The 26,592-nt window shown below is 35.9% G+C and overlaps 1 protein-coding gene across 1 annotated transcript in view; it reads left to right on the top strand.

The window, feature by feature from the left end:
* LOC108574419 (RNA/RNP complex-1-interacting phosphatase) overlaps positions 1–26,592 on the top strand; it is a 43,013-nt gene that overhangs the window by 12,347 nt on the left and 4,074 nt on the right. The window contains exons 3-6 of the mRNA XM_017937005.1: positions 11,440–11,471; positions 12,595–12,682; positions 13,603–13,682; positions 22,567–22,610. Of these exons, the coding sequence (XP_017792494.1) occupies positions 11,440–11,471; positions 12,595–12,682; positions 13,603–13,682; positions 22,567–22,610 (244 nt within the window). The remainder of the gene's footprint in view (positions 1–11,439; positions 11,472–12,594; positions 12,683–13,602; positions 13,683–22,566; positions 22,611–26,592) is intronic.

Raw genomic sequence — 26,592 nt, 5'->3', positions numbered from 1 at the left:
AGCAAATTTACAGTCGGTTAGCTGTGTTTGCTTGTATCGTCCTTTCTTAATTTGTTGCAGTATGCCAGATAAGAGAAACAAGGGTAAACGGTGAAGCTTGCGTGGTAAATTTGCGTGTAATATTGGGAAAATTGATGTTCAGAAAGCAGACAAATGTTTGAGCTGATAATTTCGGAGAAAGTAATTTCTTTGTTCAGTACTGCAGAAAGTAATTATAGAGAAAAAATGAGTTAGACGAGAATGATAAACTTCATTCTGTGTTGAATTTGATAAACTTACTTAATTATTATTTTCACACTCAGTGTCACCGATTAAAATCGGCTAAAATAAATAAAATACATAGACACGTTCCAAATTCCAAATTTAAAAAATCGAATGAAAATCTCAGCGATCTTCTGAATGAAATCTAATTTCCCATAATATATTCACTCCGAATCATCGTTCCTAATAACCCCGTACAAGCAGTTGAGGCGACGTTAAATCTCAATTGAAAAAAATGTACTGTACTTGCCTGTTGATTGTTCCATCTCCAAAGATAAACTTGTTGACAATTCGCCTACAGTAGAACCTCGACTGTTGCATTCCGCCAACACGTGGCAGGAATTGTCTCTTAGTTGCGACTAAATAAAACGAAATGCAAGAGAAGAGGAAGAAGAATCGCGTATCTCAGTCCCATAAAGTCGGAGGTCTCGTGTGACACATAGGTTACGTCGTTAATTGCACGAACCTCTCGATGCTTGCGTGCATTTTCAGCTCCGTATTCGTGCAAGTATCGAGCCTCTACTGTACACAAAACACAGTGCAAAAGGGGATGACAGAAGTGGGCGTACATTTGGGGTGATTGGTGCGTTGCCACGAGCACGAACGCCGGCACTTTAGGGATCCAAAGGAACTCTTTACGCAGTCTGTGAAGAAGGCCTGACAAGGCGGAGTCCTCCGGGCAGGAAACAAACATTTGTTTAAACGATGCCGACAAGTCACAGCCGTAAATACCTACTAGTCGTTAATTTTCTGTTTAGCTCTGGGCCGCTTGTTCGTTAAGACTGTAATATATTCTCACCCCTGTAGCTAAAACAATTAACTGGACGGAGAAAAAAGAATCGGGATCTCTGTTGAGAGAGGTACGCCAAGGAAATAACGCCTGTGAGTGTAATACGGATTAGGGGTATAGATTATAGGTTACTCAATTCATCTTGTTGTCGGCAAAATTGATTCTTCGGTCAGTTTCGGCCGACTTAAATTTATGACTGTCAGCTGGATATCCGTTAGCTGGTGCTCGGCAATAATAGATTTCCTTTTCGTAATGTCGTAATTTATTTGTAGAGTGGAATTTCGAATCGTGGAATGTGTAAATTTCACGGGATACAAATTACGATTGAGTTGATGAAAATTAATGATTTTATAGGTATCAGATTAATAGACAGAGCGGTATCTTTGAGAAAAGAAAATAATGGTATTGTTGAAGCTTTCTGATTGTTACTTTTATGTATTACATTTAAATCTGATTTTTCCGTTGATTTGCAAGATAATGCGAAAAATGTCGAAACTGTTACTCCTTTTGTTTTCCTGGTATAAATCATTATTCCAAGTAGAAATTCTGAAAAAGCGGTGGTCTCCTGGCACGGTTTCGTTTTGTTAGTCGGTTACCATTTGTCGTACAGAAGGAAAGACCACCAGAGATAACGAGAAACAAATTCGAGGAACAAATTCGTAAGACAGCAAACGTGAAGGATCGCGATCCTCGGCTCGTTCATCCGAACCGAAGAGAAGAGCGCCGGGGACCCCCTGAAGCGTACGGACCGCCCCGAAAATATTTTTAATTTTATTGCAGCCTGTAATATGGAAATTCTATGGTCACAGTTATCAGGTGTGAATTGAATTATAGCGATTGCCGACATGGTCCTATTATTTATATCCAACCAGAAACACGTTTTCAGCCGCTGTCCTGCGAGCTTTCACGATACTCTGTGATAAGGAACATACGACGTCTAATAGCAGTCTATAAAATTTCATGTCGAATTCATACTAATTCGTTATCTACACACGGAACAGCGGAGATACGCTGCCGTATTAGAACGTACAAGGCGTATAATTAATTTTTAAACGTTTATACTGTCCCTTTTACGATTAAATAAAAGCGTCTCCGGCGATAGAAAGCTAATAAAAATTACACGGTTCCTGAGAAACGTTGCTCAATTGAGAAATACCGATTTTAATGAAATTTTGCGCTGAAATTATTTTCCAAACTTGCAGACTAAAAATTATTGACTCGAACAACTTGAAAGTATACATATAGCGATAGAAGGTCTTAGATATTAAAGTTACTGGATTGTGCATGAGAAAAAATGAATCGTTAAGTGTTACCACGTTTGTATGTTTAAACTTTTGTCCTGAAGCTAGTTTGAGTAAATTCGACTTGGTTGATTAAAGGGCTAATCTAAGGTAAGAAAGCTGTAATATGCGAAGAGCTTTCGGTGACGATTCACCAAAAGATAGGACCGTGTAAGAATGATTTGCGAAGTTCAAGTCTGTCGATATGAACCTCGAAAACACCCCACGTAGCGAACGGTTCTCATATCCTATAGACGATCTCTTAAAGGAACAAGCGGAGGCTAATCACAGAAGAATTTGTGCAGACTCTGTAAAAGAGCTTGGAATTTCACACAGCACCGTATGGAGTCATCTGATGGGAGAAAAAAGAAAGCTTGATCGGTGGATATCCCACAAATGGACAGAGCTCGATCGAAGGCAGACACGTTTGAAAGTGTGTTCTTTGCTGCTGTTACAAAATCAAAGTTACCTTTTTCTCCAACGGATATTTAGACACGACAGAAAATAAATCCTATGTAAAGACAGAGTCTACTTCCAGATGAATTCAGTGCTGTTTTTATAAGATCAAGTACGTATTAGTAGTACAGCGAAGTTATGAAACAATGAAATTGGACGTGGTTTTAAGAGGGAACGACACTTTGAAGCCTGAGAAAAAGTGTGTTTTTAGTGAATTATTTTTTAGATACACACGCTTCTTTGAAATGTTATTGTTTGGGGATTTAAATGTGCATATATTGGACAATATTTAAGAATTTTTTTTTATTATCTGTATATTACACGTTAATTTGAAATTGTAACTTAACGTGGTACCAATTAATTATCGTTATATTTATTTCAAACGTAAGGCAAAAGTTAAAAATATAATAGGGTTCGAATGTTTCTCTGACAGACTGTGTAACAATTCTGTCAGATACAAAACAACTCTCGAATTGACATATTCTTCGGAAGATTTTCTTCGTAAAAATTTGCAAAACCCGTAGAACGCAAGTTACAAGTTTCAAATGTTTCATTCAGTGAATACCAAAGACGACATAATCGGAGGAAATGATTCAAGAATTTGATAGTGGGTGCTACTTCCGACACACTCTTTTGTTGTACATGTCTCTTCAGTTAGGGTGACCCATTTTAAATCGCTTCGAATCTTCTGCCAAACGAGGAAGTAAGTGGATATAGATAACGTCACGCATATATCAGTTGGCGGCAGCCATATAGCAGTCTATATGGCGATCCTGTACGATTCTATATGAGTGAGTATAACCGTTGGCAGCACTCACGCAACGAAATGTTCTTCCCGCGAGTTGTCCCTTCAGGTCTCTACGATTTCCTCCTCCTTCAGTTTGTTTCACGTCCATAAGGGAATTTAACAGAAATCGTCTAAATCGTTTCGTGCGGCGGAAGTCGTTTGGTTTTGGCGGAACAATGCTCACCGATCAGAGGATACCTTTGCAACAGTCGAACAACATGTTCCGTAAAGTTGCTTCTACACTGGCTCTATGCAAGTGGCTCGTGGACGTTAGCGATTGAATTTTAGATGTTTATGAGTATTTGCGATAGCGTACCATGTTGAATGTTGCAATTAGACAAGTGCTGACGACGAAGAGCGTGTTCGTGAGTATTTGTCATGGATCTCCATCGAGATGCCTGTTGTTGTGAGTTCGTAAAGTTATGGCTTCGACCAACAGATTCCTTACTAGTGTCATTGCTTTCTAGTAGGGGAGAATCCCGATGTGCAAATCACCAATCTTCATGAAACTTACTTCGAATGTAGTTCAGGGCACAATATTTGTTTTATTGTAAGATGCACGTCGAAGAGGTGAAAATAACTTTCAAAATTGATGTTTAGAGAACTATTTACCATTTAATCTATTTTCAACCAAAGTTCTATATCTGTATAAATTTCTGACCGTAAAACAAAATGCGGCTAAACGAGAAATTATTATAATCATAATATGTGCAATATTTTATACTTCTGGGAAAAATTTTAAGGGATGATTCTAGAAGTCAAAATAAGGCGAAACTGAAAAATAAAGAAATTGCGTTTGAGGCCTCATTTTTTAGTTATTAATGTTTAAAAATATCCCCGTAGCCGAGCAACCCTCCCTACGCCAACGAATATAGGGCACATCAAGATACGGGGGGTGCAGTAATCCTGAAAACCAACGATACACGATCTTATCTCGTCGATACCATACCCTGTTTAATTTGAAACAAATGAAAGAATATTTTTCGTCATTTATCTCATCGATTCTTCTCGAACTCGACGCGAATTCCACTCGTTTTATGTATAAACGGACTTTAAGATAGAAGGTGAAAGTGATTTCCTCATCGAATTTCCTCTGAATTACGAACACATGACACCGACAGCTTCTGGAACGTTCACAAACAATCGCAAGTGTTTGTGTCACGTACAGTGTGCATCATATATTCGGTAATGTTGTGAGTCACTTGCGCGGTTGGGGCAGATGCGACTTCAACCATTTCGCTACCAACGACCATTATAGCGGTCTTCTGCAGATTTATCTCTGTGTTATAGATCTGTGTTACAACTGTTCCGTTGATACTACGAATGGCCACTGTACTGGGCAGCTGTGCCACGTATAAATATTATTTGAAAATAATATTTTAATATTGGGAATCGCCTTGAGTACTCTTATCACGGTTATCTGGTTGAAATGTGATCGTAGAGAGCTCCTTTCATTAGAACCTTCAGTATTGAAAATGAAAAATAATTACAGCGAAGCAAATCAGGTGAATATGGCTGATGGGCAAGCATCGGTATTTGTTTTTCGGTTAAAAATTCACATACCACCGGGGTACGATGAGCAGGTGCGTTATCATGCAGGGAACTGGTTTCTTTTGCATGATAATGCACCTGCTCGTCGTACCGCGGTCGTACGTGAATTTTTGGCCAAAAAAGAAATACTAGTCGATCAACCATATTCACCTGATTTGGCTCCTTGTGATTATTTCTCGTTTCCAAGGAAATTCTAACAAAAGGGACTCTTTACGATGATATTTCTACTATACAAGCATCTGTGATAAGAGCATCTACTCGAGACGATTCCTAAAGCAGATCTCCAGAAATCTATTCATTCTATTGCAAATATGATCAATCTCGTTATTAGTGTCTTTTGTGTCCTATGTTGTATTATTTTTTAGTAATTGAATAATATTGCTGGTAAGAGTGACAGTAGAAAATAATATTAACAGCAAGTCAATAAAATGTTTCAATAATTTAATATCCTTAAGTCAATATGATTTGCAGTTTTACTTGAACTTTAACTTTTTATTTCTTACGATTCTGTTTATAGATAAGTTATAGAAAGTTTATAGATAATCTTTTCAGTCGTTTCAATGATTAGTTATGGAACCTTTAACCTATACAGATTTGCTTAATTAAGAAATAAAAATAATATCTAATATTTACTAACAACATTACAAATTTTTAATAATACTTGTAACATAATATGCACTTATATAAGGAAAAATAAGCAAATAATACGACACACTAAAATGATTATATTCAGAAATTAAAATCCTTTTGGCGAATATAAATCTGCTTACAACAGCAGTCGTTATCCACGCTTGGTGATTACGAGAAAAGTTTACGATCCAAGGAAAGATATGGTAACCTAGTAACATGTAAAACATTATGCTGTGTCTCTTTATGAGGTCATCTATATTTGTTTTAGCATTTATATTACATTTCAGGAGGTTTATATTCGAACAGAAACGTTTCTCATAAAGGTCACAAATCTTGATTTGTTTAGTTACAAATACATTTTATTTCATCGTTCATTTTAAACTGCTAAAATCCGCTGCAGCGAAAGGGTTGAAGAATATAAATCGATTTAGGTGTATCATCGGAGTATTCCTTATTTCCGTATAGAAGCCGAATGAAAATATTCGTTTTATCGAGAAAGCTTTCACTGAAATATTCGTACAATAATGATATACTTGCACTTATGTTCCTGGATCATATGGTTCGTGAAAAAGAAAAAAAAAAAAGAATGTGCCGTGATTCACGGTTAAATCTATAGACACTTCTCGCGATTCTTTCCGTGAAATTTCTCACGGCAGTTCTGCTGAAATTATGCCGTCGGCTTCGGATGATGGGACGAGGACCGTCAAAATATTACGACCCACTCGGTGCAAAACATGAAAGCACACCCCTCATAAATATTCCCAATAAATACCACCGATACCTACCGTTTGTTGACGCCTACGACGTATGCCGACGTCGCTCTTTTCCAACGGCTCTCCGTTGCATTTGCGCCTGATCAAATTTATCCGTGTTTTTTTTTTTTTTTTTTTAATTTTTTGCGATACTGTAGTTTCATTTCATTGCATTTGTTTCTCACGTATAGGTAATTGCGTTGCAATATTTAAACTAAAGTAAATTGAACCTCCTATTTTTTCGTAAATTATTAATTTACGAAAATGCGTAATTAATTCAGTACACAACATAATATTTATTTATTTTAAGTCGCATCAACCTTTAAGTTCAGTTATTAGCGACTCGTTCTGTAGTGACGGTATTTATTTAAGTTTTTGAAGATTGGCACTTTTTAGAAATCTCAGTAGCTGTAGTATCTCCCCTTTGTCGGTTAAATTTTTGCATATACAAGAGTCAATCTCGCAATTTTTTGTTTTGTTTTGGTACAGGAGACATGATATTGCGTAAATTGTTTCGAAACATATTCTATTATTCTAAAAGAAATTACTTACTATTGACAAAATATGAAGAAATTTTGCTACACTGTTTATTTAATTTCAATCTGAATTTTACGTTAATTTTATACGATTTTTAGAAAGTGCAATTGTCTGTAAGAAGTAAAAACATTTTTCATGTTTTATATACTTTTTTGTATTAAATGTTTATTAAAATTTTTAATGAATTCATGTATCATACGTACTGTGCAGAGCACATGCATTCACACATAAATATTAATTTATTTTCTGAGAAATTGTTCTCAGGTCTACGTAATAATGCGTGTAACATTTAAATCGTCTTTACACAATCGAAGCCTTCCCTTCTTGCAAAAACCTATACGAATTTGTGCGCGCATCTTGCACCGTGCTGCACGTAAACCCGAAGCTGACATAAAAAAATGTGATTTAGCCTTGTTATCTTTTTCGCAGTCGACCTTTTTTCGCAACCAAATTCGTATTTTTTTATATGTCTATCGAGTTACGACCTAGTTGTATAAAATATTCTATACCGCTTTATTCTTCTTTTATAGTTTCAAGAATAACGACAAGTGTTACGTACACTGTAGCTCAACAGTTAAAGATCAACTGACTTTTAACTGAGATCAATTTTTCTCTCGTATTGCACAACGAGCGGTTTCAAACGTCACAAGTTTTTACGTTTGTTCGTATAAACATTAAGAATGGAGAATAATAACGAGTGTGGTGTAAAGTTTGTTTATTAAAAGCTGTCTTATCGTCTTTTCGCCAAAGTGTCCTCGCTTCTTAATAGTTTCGGTTATCTTTCAACTTCGTACGTAAAGATAAACGTTTTAATTTGTTTTTTTTTTTAACTACGGCGCACCGAAACATTCTGACAAAATTACGAAAATTACGAATTCGTAATTATAACAGCCTGTTGAAAGTGTGAAAAATATAAATACTGTCACTTGATCACTTCGATAAAAGAAATCGGCATTTTTAAACTTTTAGAATTTTTGTGAATCTCAGTTTTGCAATTAAAAATCTGGAAAAATTCCCAGATGTGTATCCCACTGGTCACAGTATCCCTAATTTTTTTTGTGCAATACAAAAGAAATCGAGCTTAAACTGTAAATCACGTTTCAGTCTATAACTACCCTTATAGTAGGGAGAGGAGGCTGGAACTTGGCAGAAAGAGTTTTCCTTGATAGGCCTATCGATTGACATGTCACAAGGTCAATTTGATTTAGGGGCACTTTTACCATGCTTATTCAGTTATACCCTTTAGTCGAATCAATTTTCCCTTAATTCGTTTTTATTAATTCTCGTGTATCGTAGTATCTCAATAACTTTTTCAAAAGATTCTCAATATATTTACATAAATTTAACTTTTACAGCACGCTTGTATCGATGTTCTCAGATTCGTTATCCCTTATTTCATCGCTTAATAGAAATTAAGCAATTTAAAACAGAATTCGTCCTTTATATTTCCATTTATATTCATGTTTACACTTAAAAACCACACGTTTTATACATTATAAGTTCTTCAGGTTGGTCGTATCGTAACAAAAAGAAAAGAAACATTAAATTCGTGTAGCCAGTTTATCGCAGTTTCTTTGCTTCGGTTAAAAGATAATTGTAGTCGGCTGTTTATTTATAAAGTGATTTTGCGCAACCGTACAATTAATTCCTAAGTGTTATAATAGAATAGGACAAATGATATATTGATACGTACATGGTATTTTGCGGCTACAGCTAAAAGGAAGTTAGAGGAGTGAATAGGAAAAGGTGCAATGGTGGGAAGGTGCATTCATGAAAAGATTGCTTCTGCGTGAGCTCGTGTGGACCGCCACGAAGGCTTACAATGGAGGCGCAGCTCGTCGGTCGATAATCCTGATTTAGTCGTGGTCGTATATTAGACTAAGGATCGTGAAATTGAATGGTGGAATCAGCAGAGAGACCGATCCTGCTTTTATCCGGAGGAAGGTGAACTATACCGTGCGAAAAATAAACTACCTTTGACGCGGGCAGTGTTAGTAAATTTCGCAGGTGGGCAGTGTCGCATAGCATCAATTTCTGCTTTTTCCCTGCTTCTTCTCTTCCTCCCTTTATTTAACATTTCTATTTCTTCTTAACTTTCCTACAATCTTTCACTTCGAACACAATGTTTACGTTACGGCGGTTTCGTTGTTTTTTTCTTTTGTTTTATTTTTACGAAATAATACGCAATGTGTTGTTGTGTTTTTGTAATAATCGTATACTTTGGCGTTTTGTAAGGGAAATAATAGGCTGAGTTGTAAGTTCTAAGTCAGTTCACGTCGTTTCGTTTGATCTGTTGGTTGCCTTGTTTAACCCTTTCACTGCTATTGGCGCCTATAGGCCCTTTGGAAATTTTCTTTTCCTTAAATTTTGCTTAAAAGTCGATCCTTCGAGTACTCTCGCTTCAATTTAATGGTAGAAATTAAAAAAATGACATATTTGAAATTTTTAAACGCCGAAACGAACGATTTTGCCGATAATCTGCCGCAGCGAAAGGGTTAAGTGCCTTTATTCATATGCAATGGAAACAGAATGTGATTAATAAAAAATGCGTATAGACCATGAAGCATAATACTCTTTATTTCGAAGGCTAGAACTGATTGTGTAAATTGTTCTAAATATTACAAAACTTGATATACATAAATCGGGTAAAAGCTTTGTACGTACATTAAAGGTACACATGAAACGAGTATTTGGTAATTAAAAATCCTTGGTTTTAATACACGTGAAACAGGGACCTCTACTAAGAACTCACGACTTACCTTATTATCTGAATCATTTCTAACAAAACTAACCAAATCATTTTACATTATGTGTGTGATATTTCCGTTGAGATTCACTTAATAATAGTCCAATATGTTTTCATGTACTTCGTTCTGTATACCTAAGAACTAATTTTTGTTCGATACAATGGTAATTACGATACAGCGTACATTTATTGTGTATGTGTATAGCGTAGAGCAATCTACTGTGTCCATTTAAAACAAATTTCAAAATATCATTTCTAAATGGTACAACAGTACGGAAGAAATTTATTTACGAAAGCTGGATGAAAGTACGATTCTATTTTCCTGGGTGAAATAATTTTCTAAAAATGCGAAAAAAGAAAAAAAGAAATATTTTCACCATTAACGGTGAACGTGATAGATAGCTCGTTTATAGTTGCACGCGTGTCAATTTTAAGATTGTGATAGGATTACATGTTCATGAGTTAGACGCGTGGTAACCACAAAAGTGCTACCACGAAGCTATAAAAAAGTCCCACGCCTGATCAACGTTGGATTATTATGCTTGGATACGAAACCTATACCACCAGCCCGTTATTAATGCGACCGATACTCATTCCGCACGCATCTGTAGATACAATCTCCTCCGTCCAGGCAATCGGATCGCGGAGTCTAAACCCGTAATTACTATTAGCCCACCCATAGCGAGTACGATGCTAAGCGGACGAACAAAATTACGCGTTCTTAGGTTTACACTATCCAAACTACACGAGACAAATCCCTAGGCTTGTGTGTTTGTATTTTTGTTTTCTTCTTTTTTTTTTCCCCGCTCCTTTTTCAACAAGTTAGGTTAATTTTACGCCAATCTTTCGTGCATTTTATTTTACACCTTTTGTCTTATTACACACTGACAGTCGAACGAATCACGGTTGAATAGGATTGCTGAACAGAGCTGTAGAAAATCTGCCGGCGAACCTTGTGTTAGGAACAATGAAGAATCGTTTCGTTGTTTCGAACGATATTGCGAAATAAAATTTTGAATAATAAAGTACAACATGGTAGAGATCTACCAAGAGTAAATCTTGTTTAACGTTTACGGTGCCGTTTTCAAAATTTCAAACAAAATTAAACAAAGTGTGAAACCTGTTCTTTTCTTTTTTTTTTAAACGATATTACATCTACGTTATATTTAAAGAAGTTTAAGAGAAGATATCTTGCAATTTACAAGGGTGTAATGAAATTGCAAGGTTGGCATAATGTCTTGGAATATTGCGCTGTCATCGTTCCATTAGCACGTAGCTTCTTTCACGATTATTGATGTTGTCGCGTACCTTTATTCGACACGAGATTTCAGCCAATCAATCACTTGGAATTTAAATACGTATTGCAAATTGTATACAGGATCATTTTGTTCGAGTTAGTTGTGTACACGTTATTAATTACCGAGATGTGAAAAATGATTCGCGTTTTTATCTCATCTGGCTAACAGATACGGATCGATACCACCGGTGGTAAGCTTTAGTAAATGATGCAGCTATCCGGACATATTTCTTAATGTCTCATTTAAAGAATCTCACACGTGTAGGTGCAACTCTTTTCCTACCATCGGCTGTTATTAATCACTCCGTGTATCATTTCATTAAATGACCAATCTGTTTTCTTTTGCTTTCAGGCACTGAGCGACAATTTAGAACCGGAGAAACGGTGAGTTGATTAATATAAGATCACGTTAGGGTAGATTATTTCTCATTATTTCTTATTATAGTGGAATGACTTGCATGCGACACTTCCTAGTAGGTACTATTTTAATACTTGTCTATTCTTTTCATACTTCTCTCGATAACCTTCTAAATTCTCTCGAGAAATTGTAATTAATAGGACAATCACGTTCTACAATTTACCGACTTACTTTTATTTCAGGCAAAGTTACCACCTTCAAAGGTTACTTCGCTATTTGTTGGTTTCTTAACCGCTTCGATCTGCCGCGCTTGTGACGCAATGTGCTTGTTGTGGATGAAACGCGTCGCTGATTTATACGTACGATCGCGTTTCGGAATTTACTTAGGTGGCCAAAAGATATCAGAGTACGCGAAATTCTATATCCTTCATTATTGAATTTCCAGGGGATTTGTCGTATAAAAAATGTTCACAGATTCGTTTCGATTATCTTGTATACGTATTTAATACACCTCACGTTTGATTAAATAAATGTTCGACTGACAATATAAATCTGTTGGAACACGTGAGAGGTGTTCGTTAATGACTTTTATATCCATTAGTATTCCGGTAGATTTGGGGGTTTTTAATAACTTCGCAGCATGAACGGGGAAGGTTGTTTATTTATGAGAAACACTTATCCGAGACAAAGCGGACCCGTGCTATTTTCTCCGAGAAGCACCTGGTACAAGTTTTAAGAGAATTTGATATATCGAAAGGGATGGTGAAACTATTTCGACCGACACCCCCACCTAATTCCGGCCCTTTTGCTTCAGACCCTAGATTCCTTCTTCCCTCGATATATCATCGTGTCGTCTAGATCGCGCCTTCGAAGATTCTTCCGTAATATAGGGCACCGCGTCTCTCTTCTATCTATCTGTGTGTCTCTATCTCTCCTCTCTCTCTATATAGATCTATCTGTTATCTATCTATCTACTTATATGTTTACCTATCTCTATCTATCTACCTATCTATTCCTCTCTCTTTCTCTTTTCTCAATTTCAAAATAAAGTTGTCATTTAACAATACATGCGGCGTATCTTAACTCGATAGATCGACATTGAATATTTCATTCGCATATTATATAATTTAAACATACTCTCTGTTACAGATTTACACCGTCGATATTAATGCGAGCGTTCCCACGTCTCAAATGTATTATCGACTTGACGAACACAGATCGCTACTACAATGAAAACGTAAGTGAAGTGTATTCGAAAAATTCACTTTTTGTTTCTTCTTCCGAGCCCTCTGTAATCTTGCAATTTTACATTTTGACGGTGGAGATCAAGAATTAATAATTAGATTAGTCAGACCTGTCACGACCTAAGACCAATCAATTACATCAGTAAGTCCTAAAGTCAAGGCAGTATTCGGCTGTTCCATGGTCTCTTTTTCTTCTTCTTTGGCCAGTCATTTGCCACGCGAAGAAGACTAGGGTTTGTGAGAGAAAATATTTTAGAAATAATACATCTTTAAGCCATCGGTCATTAACACAAAACTCTTTTCATCTTGTTCAGATCTAATTAGAACGCTTTATACATAATAGTATTCTTAATGATACTTTTAATTTTGACTTTGTAAACGTTTTCTTGGGAGGAAATGATTAATTCTTCAGAAGGATTAAATAACGACGAAGCACAATTGTTTGTATATATTTTATCAGTCATTTTTAATGTTCTTTTAAAAAGAAATCAACGTAAATACGATAGTGGCACTTCCACCATAATTAGATATTAGTAGTTCTGTATTTTTTTAAAATTCACAACTACACTAGAAATAATGTCACAATTTTTAATATTCTAAAACGTTGTTTATATCGGTGTACAGCTCCTTTTATTAATCATTTTACATAATTTGCTACTTTTTTATCGTTGCAAATCGTAGTCTGTAATGTTCACATATATTCTAAAATTTAAATCTAGAGAAATAGACAATAAAAGTTGATTGATTTAATTTGACGAAAACACTTGCAATTATAGACGACAACGCGGGATAGCGATATAGCTTGTTGATAATAGATCTACGGCCTAGATTCTAGGTAAAAATGAAAAATGACAAAAAGCTGTCTCTTCCACCTGGACAATTAATAATTATTTTCACTGTTATTTTGTTATAGGACTTCGTAAAATATGGCGTCAAGTATGAGAAAATTATGGTACACGGGCGGGATGTCCCATCTATGGAAGTGGTGCTAAAGTAAGCGGAATAAAACCTATTTTTCATCATTTTAATTATCCTATAAGTATTATTTTCAGCCTTATTTCTACCTTACGTCTTTCTATTGGCATCAAATTTTTGGTATATCGAACCTTGTCTCCTTTAATGATTATTTCTTATCGATACGTTGTTTCTGTTTCGTCCGTTTGTTTGGGGATCAACGCTTCATTTCCACGATACAGATGATGTTCAGCGATCACTTCGCTATCGAGTGCCTGTGTATCATCTTATTCAAGAAGTATAGCTTTCTTTTCTTCTTTCTTTTCTTTTTTCTTTTCCCGATTTTGCACACGTTTCTCTGTTACGTGTACACGAAAGAAAAAAATGCTCGAAAATTATTGCCGATCTTTCGCCAATATTTTAGATTCGTTAATTTAGGTTGTAAAAAACGTGTTATACGGCGCGTCATATTACACCGTCCAGGAAATCTTACCTCGTTTAGTACGAAGAAACGAATGTATTGCAGCCGAGGCTGCAGTCAATTGCAAAATCGAAATTGTTCGCAACTTTTCGTCGTATTGTTACTTTTCAATATCGATAGAATTTTGTTATGTTTGTTTTTTTTTTTTTTATTTTTCTCAAAGTAGCGAGTTTCTATTTTCAAATTTAGGAGATAGCAATATCGTCTTAATTATCTTCGTAGTTGAAGCAATTCGCATTTTTATCGATGTTTGTCGTTAGAAAGATCGCAAACTTTATGTATCAAATACGACTGTTGGTTTATTCGTGAAAAGTGTCGAGTAAAATTGAACCTTGAAATTCCAAGGCGATACCGATGATAGTTTGAAACGACATTTACATATTAACCTTTGCACGTTGCCGTCATATTGATTTTCTTATTGGCGAATATGTTTGCGCCATTGAATAGCATTTCTCTGAACATAAGGTGCAAAACAGGTTGGTACACTGACGGGTTGGCTAATTAACTGCAATAAACGTCTGATGATTTACAGAATATTATACAGTATGCACATATGCATGCTGCTTTGCGCGCACACACGTACAATTATAAGGTATAACACGCTACTGCACGTAAGTTTCATCGCGTAATGCAAAAGTGCGATGTGTATAATTCAATTATCGTTTCTTTCTCGAGTCGATGAAATTCCAATTCCGTTTGTCAATATTCCAAATTTTATGTCGAACTCGACACAAAGTGAAGTTTATCATTCTCGCCTAATTCGTGTTTTCCTATAGTTACTTTTAATTTCACCGCATTTTTATTATCTGTTATTATCTGAATTTCCGAGTTTTGGTAAGAAGCTTTGTTAAGCACACGTATTATTATTATTTTTCGTGTTCTAGTTTGTCTAAAGGAACGTCAACAGTGTGGTTCTGCGATACGGAATAGAAAATAATTTCAAATTAATTTTACGTAAATTAATTCACCGCGATAAGGTGGGTCAAAATGGGCGATGCAACCAAGTATTATACACAGGTGATGCTATTAGTAAAAATAAGTCTAAAATTGTAGATTAAATTTTTTCGTATGATTTCTCATTTTCGAAGAAATCGAATTTGTAAATTCTGTACACACGCGTACAATTGCTACTGTAATATCATTTTGCTATAGTTATTTTACATCATTTTTCTGCAAATTTATAGACATTACTAGTGCTGCAAGCTATTTTTGCCTAATTTGAAATTTAGGAAAGAGAAGCGTATCACAATTTATTTTTTTCTTTTTTCTAATTCGCCTGATATTTCATGTATAACTTTGTTGGTACTATGAATGGGTCAGAAAGTCAATAGAGGCTGATATTCGAGCCAAATTTCTGTGAAGACAGGTGAACAACTGATACAACACCAAAAACGACTCTAACTCGAAAACAAGATCAAACAGTACTCATTATTTATATATGCTAAATCCACCACTGAAATTATGATACACTCTGTATGATAGATTCACACTTGGGTTTAGAATAATTCTTCTACATCGATCTTACCGATTTCATCGTACATTAAACGTACGATTAAATCATAGCACGTATTATAGTACATTTCATCTTAATTTAAAATGTTACTAGTTACTGTAACGAGATATACCTAACAGAGATCAGGTTGCACGATATTCACTACCATGTTGACATTATGCGGACTCAGGTTCCTTAAATGCGTTCGAATCGTGTTCGTTGAGGATTCGAGGCAAGTCCGACTACAATGTACCCGACGCGCGATAAAGGACGTGGGTGTTGACGCTTCAGCAACGACGTCTTTATTCTTTGAGGCATGGAACATAGGTTTCCCTGTGTTCTCTGTCTTGTATTGCGAGACAATGCTCGTATATTCCACGAATACAAAGGAATACCCTGCGAGAACGTTCGCCGAGCACCAGAATACTTGTGGAAATGTACGAAAAGTGTCGCCAAGTTCGCTGTATCGAATTTTGGCCGAAGAGTGAATCAATTTTAACGAAATAATTACCTGTAAGGTGACGATACTTTTGCTGTGATAGACGTTATGTTGATAGATCAGCTTGTGTCAAGGAGTGATCTAGCTGTAACTTAGGAAGCAACGAGGGTAAAAACCTAGGAAAATCTGGGAATAAATTTACATGGTGGGCCACGTGAAACAGGCCACCTAATCATATTCTCTATTTGGCTATGAGGATGTGTAATTTAAACGGTTTCCAAGGATGGATAAGATGGAAAAACATTTTTCTATTTTTTTTTTTAAGGTTGCCTGTTTTTTCACAGGAATAAACAAATGAAGACGTTGATATGCATTTGAACATGCATAATGATATGGCCTTAAAATGGCGTTGGACTCTAAAATTTTAAATCCTTCATCATGTTGCCATTTCTTTCGTCAACAAATTTTTCTTCCATCTTATTCATCCTTTGAAACCATTTAAATGACTACTTGGTATTGCTAGATAATTAGGTGGCCTGTTTTACGTGGCCCACCCTTCCGTTGATAATTTGTCACTTCATCTCATGTAGGTAATTTGTCCTTAGATCTAACGAAGATTGACGAACAATCTCGAAGTTGCTTTAATAAAAACAAATAAAGATCATCCAATTGTATTGTCGATTTTATTCCGTTTAGAGTGTGTTATTGATCTAGTTCAGTGGAATTAAATGATTTCACCTTGAAGATTCTGATTACCGGCGTTACATATGCCGCACAAGAGAAATACTGTGACAGCATTAGCACAGAGGTGAAAAAGAAACATTCGGTGAGGCAGTTGTGGGCGGGTAAAATATGCTTCACGTTTTCTGGTGCACGTAATAGCAGAACGTGTACGCGTACTTGATACTTCTGGTGCCATTAATTCGACGCATGAACCTCGCCGAAATTGCTGCGATACGTCCTGGAAATTCTCGTCGCTTCTCTTTGTTTTCTCCACCTTGGGAACATTGCCAAGATGACGAGAAATGCGTCTCACTCTTGGGACCACCCGGACAGATCGCTTAATTACGCAAATTTGCCATCATCTATCATTCTTGTCTTCGCCCCGTGTTTCCTAAGCACGACACTTGCTCGGCTTACGCATGATCCAGGTACTGTTTGAGGGAAAAAACATGCTAATTTTGTTTGATACGTTTATCGGTGAAATGCATCGAGCTTGAAAGTGTAGCATATGCGTAGAATGAGAATTCAATTTTCAAAATGTTGCGTGCAAAGTCAAAATAATTAGAGTACAATGGAAGAGAAAAATAGAGAGTATAATGTCGATTTAGGTTTTTCTTCTTTCAATATTCGCTGAAGTTTCTGCACTTATCAATCGTAATATTCGACAAAATACGTATTCTACGAATACAAGAAAGAAACAGTTGTTTTTATGCAAATTTATCGTGAGTATAATGTATAGGGGATTCGACCACTCTTGGGAGAAAATTTAAAGCACGATTGTAGAAGACGAAAAGGAAGAATAAACAGAATTATGTTTGAGGCTTCGTTTTTTAGTTATTAACGTTTAGGAGCAAACCTTCCACAATATTGATTCATCGAAAAAACATTTATTTATCAACGTTCATTTAAAATTTGCTGTAAAAATTACACGATCTGCAATTTCACAACACTTTTCTGGTAGATTTCCCATTACGAGAGAAAGTAAAAAATAATAATAGATAATACGATGATAAATCTCTCTTTAAAAGTCGAAAAGCAACAAAGATAAAGACGTATACTTGTTTAGAAAATTAACTATAATTAGTCATATTAGTCAGAAAATCAGTGTATAAATACATATCGAATGTCTGTACCTTGCACGCATAAGGAGAGTATCGTAAAATACGCAGCATCCGATGTATCCATTGACAAGTTCTCACTTCGTCGTTGTCCTTACATCTAGCGAAGATCGGTACACATAAAAAGTTGTTCCGTCTGAAAATCCATCTATCCGTTAACACGAATTTAAATACTCACCCTTAAGCACTTTCCACAGGGTGTCATTTTAGTCATTCTCGGCAAGAATTGTCTGGGTGTTTGTGGATATTGCGGTAATCTTGCACGATGTACTTTGTAAGTTCCTGGAGTTTTTACTCTACGCTGAAATTCAGGATAACGTGTAGTAGACGAAGCGATAGGAATAGGGCCTCGTATACCTGGAACTAGATTTGCGAAATTAACATAAAACTTGTTTTTCCTGTTACAATTTTTCACAAGCGAAAGCAACTTACACGAAGGTTCCGATTGATCTTCGGTCTCGTCGAATGTGCCGTCTGACCATGTTAGATTTTCGACTGCAAACATAACATATGACATAAGAAAAATACGTGAGAAAATGATTCGTAGCAAAAATTACATATTTTATATTCTGATATGAAGACTGTTGTATTTTTATTATATACAGATAGTTTTCAAAGAAATTCGCGGTTAAAATTGATAAAGAGTAACATGCACCACCGGCCAAAAGTTTGGGATTACTGTGCACTGCAAGTTACATCAAAATTTCTAGAAAAAAGTAAGCAATCTTAAGAACTTTTTAACGAATTTTTTGTAATTTAAATTAATCGAAATAGGGCAAATTGCTATTGATCTCTACATCATTTCAAATCTATAAAAAATTAGCAGTAGATTCGACGTACGATCCAGACGACGCGCTACAGCTACTCCGACTGTTAATTCAGGGCGTCGTCTAAGTTGCTTAAGTGGTGTCATTGGGGCAAGACTACGTTGAAACTCGCGCGGTGGTGTTCTTGGGGTTGATGCCGCGGAACAGTCAGCCGTGCAATATTCCGTATGACTTCGATCGATAGGTGACCGTTGCGACAACGGATCTAGCGATACTTCTCTGCAGATATATGCAAATTTTAATTGGAAGCACCGAGAGGCGCAAAAGTACCCGATACTCTTCTTCTTTCTTTTTTTACAACTCAGAAAAAAATAAAAATGAAGAACTGACATGTTTCATACATTGGTTTCTTATTCGATAAGAAAATATTGATAACAATTCGAGAGTTCGTTGAGTAGATTGTTTATAATTCGATAGAATTTACTTCTTATATAGAAAAATGCTTCCTTTATGTGCAAAATCTGCAACTGTTCATTTCGTTCTGATTTTCGAGCATTCAAATATTACAAGATTTCAAGCTTTCGTGTACTGTGGCAAGATACGTAATTTCACATCTGTGTATTTCGAAAACGACGCGGAAACGAACGTGTTTACACGAACTTCTGTTCTTCTTTTGATTGCCACTGCACATTTCCGAAGTTTAGCTGTTAAGAGCTAAAACTTCCTGCGTATTTCGAGTAAAAATTGAACACCGGTGTTGCAACATTGAATTGATTATTACGTGTACCTTGCAACGTGTGCTTACAATTGCTCTTACGTTTGATAGATATTTACGTGAAGGTTAAGTTACATACGGTTCTAAATTGGACGTTGCAGTGAAGTATTCTTCGGTGCATTCCTTCTTGTGGGCGCACGAACACATTGTTCACTATTCTTCGTGATCAATTATAAAGATAGAACACTTAATTTTGAATCTACCGCCAAAATTGATTATTTTATTTAAGATAAACTAAAACGTCACATTTTGAAAAGTGTAATGTCACTTTCAATTGTTACATTGTTCTGCTAACTGGCCAGTTTAATTGCTCACTTCAGATGTCATTAGTCCTTTTTTTTTTGTACTTTCATTCATTTGTATTGGGGATATTTACATTTCTCCGACTAAAATTTTCTAAATTTCAAACTTGAATTTAATTTCTTCCCACTTCTTATATTACGATCAAATTTCTGAATTAGATTTTTCAACGAAAATTACAAGGATGACGTTAACGATAAAATCACAGACGGTGGCGTTGATGAGATTACTTTTCGTTAGGTGATTTTTTTTTTTAATTTAATTTCTGTCCACTTCGTACGATAAAATTACTGAATTAGATTTCTCAACGAAAATTACAAGGATGACGTTAACGATGAAATCATAAACGGTGGCGTTGATGAGATTACTTTTCGATAGGTGATTTTTTTTTTTTTGTGGAAAATCCAAGTGGGAGCACGAGAAGCGCCTTGTTCGTACGCACCTTCACGTAGAATCTGTAATTCAAATTTCAAGTCAAATTAATTTAACGCTCGTCATATTTCACCGTACCGCCGGCGCCACTGTGTGTGGACTCTCGACAGCCATTATTCGATATTTCATTCTTAGAAGGTACCGTCACTATTCTGATAGATGTGTCTTTCTATGATTCAGCTGTCGCTTTTCTTTTTTCTAACACGGGAGAACACGCACCGTGTGTTTGAAATATTATAAGATAATTTGAAAATAAACGAAACACATTTTCTCAATAAGTATACTTTATTTCGAATTAAGGAAGAACCGGAATCGGTTATCGTGGCATTTAACCCTTTCGTGACCCTATTATTTTCTTTGCAAGAATTTTTTATTCACCTACCAACCATTACGCTTGTAATAGGTTTTCTGTTCGAGTACTCAAGTGGAACATATGCTCCCCACTGATCACGAAAGGGTTAATCCAGTTTTGACAGTTGATGAAGAGATATTTCAGAGAAAAGTAAGAACACCGCTTTACCTTCCTCTTCGTATTTTTATTAAGTGTTTTATATAAGAATTTTGCTGTCATATTGCGATAAGTAAATTAAAATTATTTATTAGGGACGATGACATGTGTGGTTTTCATGACTTTGTAACGAAATAAATAATTGAAACACATTTATCATAAGTGAAATCGAGTTCAGCTCTTTTATGTACTTTTAAGATCGAGGTGTCCAACGTTTAAAGTCGAAAAATTGAATTGCATAAAAGGCTAATTTAAATTGTATAAAAAGAGTTTATACAAATCGAAATGTCTATTATTATATTTTAGTTTAGAGTAATTGAAATAATCAGTTTCAAAAACTAATTCGAATACTATTTATTGAACGCGCAATTCTATTATCCTGAAAAGGAGGATGTTAAAAAAAGGCTAATTTTGGCATACGACCGGAACGAAAAATCTTTTTACAGCATGATTCTACGCATCCTAAGGAACGAAAAATGTAATTGTCATTTTTCCCGGAAATGATGGTAATGTTATGAAAAATATTATATTCCGTCTTGTTTTCTTCGGATGATGGTCTGAGAGATACTCTCGCGATAGTTCTACTCTGAAAAGGACAGCTAGCTTTATGTTTGGCTCGATGTACGTACAGCGACCTAGGCTCGCGTTTCTTATGTTTGGCTCGCAAGAAATATCACGAGTTCTAAGAAGTTAACGCCTAGAATTTTCCCCAGAACAGTTGCGAGCGTACAGCGATCAGGAATCGGGCAGGACGACTCGTCCTCAGTCGGTGTTTACGAGGCCGTCGAACGAGTGCCTCGATGAACGTCGCTTATACTGCGCGATTATAGTCTTGTAGGGAATACATCGAGCAACGCGTTTTCTATTATACGCGGTTTTCCAATCAATTTACGTACTTAGCATATTCGTTCGTGTGAATTAAGTGCCGCTGCATACAAGAAGCTAGTGCACCGAATTCAAGTGCAAAATGAACAGCTCAGCGTGGGAGAAAAATCAAACAAGAAGCGTGTCTCTGCGAGCTACACAGCTGCAGTTTCACGTACACAATCGAATCATTGAGTTAATTGAAAATAGAGGAGAGCCTACGTTTAATTGATTATAGTTCATTGAAAATAGAGGAGAGCCTAAGGAGAGCCTTATTGTATCCCTGTCATGACGATTATTTTATTATATTTACGATAGTTTATTATAATTTTTATCACTTCGAGAATAAATAACTATTGGTTTCTGATTGCTTCGAATAGAAGCATTGTGTCATCAAAGAATTCCTTGTTTCGATTAATTTGTCATTAATTATTTTTGGTTTTTATTAAACACTAATGTACAACAATCTTTGTAAATAATACTCAATATGAGTTTCCGAAGAAAACGAGACGGTTATAAGTATGGTCATACTCTTACCTTGAACCGCATTTTTCATAACTTTCCCACCATTTCCGGGAAAAATGACAATTACATTTTTCGTTCCTTAGAATGGGTAGAATCATGCTGTAAAAAAATTTGTCGTTTCGGCCGTATGCCAAAATTGACCTTTATATTCTGTTAAATCTTATCGATAATGATAAAGTGTGCAATTTCAAATAGAATTTTCTTTTAAAGAAAAATTCCTACATCGAAATGACTATAAGACAAAATTTTCCTCCAAATTGGAAAAATTTGTATCATTGCTGAAATAATTTGCAAAGAAGAATTGCAAAAGGAGATATCTAAAAATAAAATTCTTTTTTTTTTTAATTTATCAGTGACGTTTGAAGAGAAAGCGAGAAATTTTCTACGGTATTATTATTCTCCACTTGTTTTTCGTAACGAAAATTTGATCAACTTCGGGATACATACTCATCTTTTTGATACTTCCAAAAGTAAATATATGTGTTCTCTTTCATTTCAGATTCTTTAAAGCGATGGATGATTTTACGTCAACTTGTGATGAAGGTGAGTGTGTATTACATCATACTGTATATTTTACTCCTAACATCATCAATCTTGTCTACCATTATTCTAATATCCTACATTCCAAATATCTTTTCTGAAATCTTTATTCGGAAACTCCTTCGACTTTCGCAAGTACAAAGGATTAAAATGATTTTTCTTCTTAATAACATTGGCTACACCGGAGAATAGCTGAGGAAATGTTAACAATAACGATTAAACCACGAAATTAACGCCTAAAATATACAGTATGTTTAAAATTAATCTCTATTATCGAAAGGTAGACATGAAATATGCATTATTGATGCAAAATACAAATTCATATTTTATAAACATCGTATGGTGTAATTTATTTGTTGTTAACATTCTAACAGTATAAAGTACCACGCAGCATTAAATGAACACAAAGAAACATTTTAAAAAGTCAAGTGCGTCACGTTTATAGTTACGCACAATTTAAAGAAACGTGCATTATAAAAATGCATAAATATAGAAATATACAATTTCATTATACATCTGCATATGACAAATGTATAAAGTCCATGTATATTCTTTACAAATTTTTACACGTAACTTAAATAGCTTCGAAAAGCGAATAAGGTGGAAGAAATGGCAAAAAACGAAAGGAGGTTTCACGTTTGATTTATTAGGTACAGAAATGAATTCTTCCCGATTTTTGGGTACAATCGAAGTTTGATTTGAGAAAGAATGAAAACAGATCAAGCATAGAAATAATTTCCATTATTTTCTGACCTTTTGCCATTTTTCTAACAACTTACAAATATCATCTCGATAGAAACTCCGTAGCTTCTAATCAATTACGCGAATCCAATCAGAAAAAATTCATTTCGACAAATGACAAAATTAAAAAATCCAAGGTCGTATTGAAAAAAAAAAAATTTCCCCCATCTTATTCGCAAAGCCATTTAAATTACGTATAGAAAAATGTTCTCGCGCCACCGTAGCTGAAGAAGACAATTAGGTGGCCTGTTTCACCTGGCCCATCCTCTGTATCATCGGACTTCCGTGGTCGTATAAACGTGTAGTGTCGTGTACACGGTAGCCTTTGCGATATCTACCAGTTGGCGATACGCGATATCGATTCGCGGCAGGTGAGATTCTCGTATTATAATTTTTCTGACAGCAACACTTCTCGACTGTGAGAAGCAAGGTGAGAAGTAAGTAAGCCGAGTCCATTTACAGTGGCTGGTGATTTATCGGCCGCGGAACGTAAGATGTCGTTAATCGTCTTGCATTCATCCTCCATGTCATGTAGCACTTTCCACCAAGCCACCTAATATGTGTGAGTGTAGATTTGTGTGCGTGTCGCGCGATGCGTCTCGCGGGATAGCCTGTCTGTGTGTGTATAGTGAACGATACGAGGCACGTTCGAAGTTCGATCGTTCGATTGATTTAAGGCGGCAGTAATCGGTTGGCCGAAAAGCCGTTGCGCTCTGTGTATATGCACCGACGATATTTTCGTGTTTATGTACGCGCACGACTGGACGTTAAAGTCCTTCCCCGTTTCAGCGGCTCTTACATATATTTCTAGAAGGGTTTATGCTCTTACTAGAAGTCACAGGAACACGAAAGGAGAGCCCAACCAGAGTCCCTTTCTACCAGAGGCTATTTGAGCCGACATACCTCCCGCTTATATATCATATTGCCACATTAACCACGTCGCTTCGGGTCGTACTTCGCGACTACTCTAGTAGCCCGAAAACCAATCTTAACATTTACCAGGGAGTGGCATGCAATACCGGGTGCTTCCTTCTCTCCTACCTTCCTTACCTACCTATCTTTCTCTCTTTCTCTTTTTTCTCTTTCTCTTGCGATCACGTCCTCAGGGTGTAGACAAGAGAGGCGCATTGCATAATACTCGCCCTTGCATTCCGCTCGGCCAATTACTTGTAACTTTTGAACACGCTTGTCAACTGGATTGAATTTTAAGTAGACGAGATTTTCTCTTCTGTTAACGCTTGCGTTACGTTCGTGTTTACACTTTCTTAGGGAAACATGTGATACGAAAATGTATGCAAGGTGCGAACGTTGAGATTTCTTCCGTGAAAATATGCAGTGTTTTTGAGTAGCACTCGGTGATGATTTGTCCAATTTGATTGACTTTTCTCGGTTTCAAAGGTACCAGGAGATATCTTTTAATTCGACTAATTTTTGCGTATGAAAATGAATTTTTAATCACCTCTGTCATACGAATAATTGTCTGATAGAAATGTTTGATATATTTTTGTATCAATAATTTATTCAATGTGATATGTCGTAAAAATTTTGTCGCTGAAAGTTGTATTTGATATGTTAAATTTCAGGGTACTTACGAAACTCCTGTACTTCTATAACTTACAAACAACTGTGTGTGTCTGTGAGTGTGCACGCGCGCGCGCATAAATTAATATGCAAGTTTAGCATGACAGTATCCATTACTAAGCAGGTTATCTCAAGCCTATCTAATATTTTAAACTGTTCCTTTTCCCTCCATCTAAGACTTTATCAATAACTACGCAATATTCTTATCATTTAATTGTTGGTTAGCGACATATTTACGAAGATAAGCTTCGCAATTTTTAGATCTAGTTTGAATACGTCGTTAGTTTAAATTTATCGAAGTATTCGCTTCTTTTGATAATATATCAGTTCGAGCAAGACTTGTTTGTAAACGACGAACATTTCTGTTGTGATGCGACTTCGATTAAAAAAACTGCTCGAATTTGTCTACACCACCAATAACATAAGAATGAAGTTGTTTTTATCGGGGGAGAAATGGGGAGTGGGTAGGGCGACTCTTCGGTAGCTTTCCAAGTCAAGCTTCATTCCCCGCGACTGATGTTAAGATGGGTGACCGCCAACGTTGTTCGAAGAAATTGCAATTTTCAGTCGGATATTTAACTTTGTTATTGTTTGAAATTTCAGTTACTATGTTAACGTTTACTATAATATACAATATTTAATCTTTAAAATATTACGAATACGAGCAACATGAACATTATACCACGAATATTCAAAGTAATCATTTTCGCTTGATAACGAGAAAGCATCGACCTAATCCTTTCTATAATTAACCAAAGTACATCACTAGAAAGGCTAGCTTATATACAATGTTCGAATATTTTCGGGAGTAACAAGTTGCAACGAGAGCTTATACGGAGAAAGATATTAATTACATACCGGAGCTTTAGCATAACAGGAGGAAAGCTTGCGTTGCTCGGTATTTAATCATTCGTGAAAGTCAATACAGTGCATTAAAAAGGTCGCAGGTCTCTGGCAATCTCTCTAAAGATCGGCTTATTTACCAGGCTTAGTATGTCGGTACTCTGTGGGGGTGCTCGCTCTAGATCCACATTAGATGGCGACGTGTTCCAAGAATATTCCTGTTTTCTCCAAGATGGGTGTTTCTTCGTATGCAAAAGTGAGATGACCCTGTGATAGATAGGAATGTGGAATAAGTTTACCTTGCTTGTTCTGCACGTGCAACAAAACGGAGAACCCTGAATTACTTTTACATTCCTCTATCCGCGTTCTTTCCAATTCGATGTACTTACGCGCTATTTTTCCATCCCTTTCACGAGCTGCTAAATATCTCTACTATTCACGCTTTCCAATTAATTCTTTAATATTACCTATTTCCATATTAATTTGTAAATGTACTATTCAGCAGTTACAGCAAATTATTATTATTATATTGTGAATTCATAATAAATACATAACTATTCTGAGGAAATGAAAGTGACGTTGATAAGCAATTTATCGTACTTGTTTAGAGATAAACGCGTGTTTTAGGTATCGACTTTCGACAAGAGAGAGAGAGGAGAGATGGGGGAGATAATTAATAAGATAATTTAGAAATCATCGTTTTTAAATTAAGGTAGAAGTGCCCAAAGGACAAGAATTATGGATTAAATTAAGGTGAAAGTGCGTTTAAAGGCTCCAAAGATACGAAGCGAGCAAATTTCCAAAACTCCCATAGGCTCCA

The sequence above is a fragment of the Habropoda laboriosa genome, unplaced genomic scaffold, assembly GCF_001263275.1.
Source record: "Habropoda laboriosa isolate 0110345459 unplaced genomic scaffold, ASM126327v1 scaffold214, whole genome shotgun sequence".
Classification (NCBI taxonomy): Eukaryota; Metazoa; Arthropoda; class Insecta; order Hymenoptera; family Apidae; genus Habropoda; species Habropoda laboriosa.
Note: the sequence above shows the minus strand (reverse complement) of the source record. Positions and strands in the feature narration are given on the sequence as shown.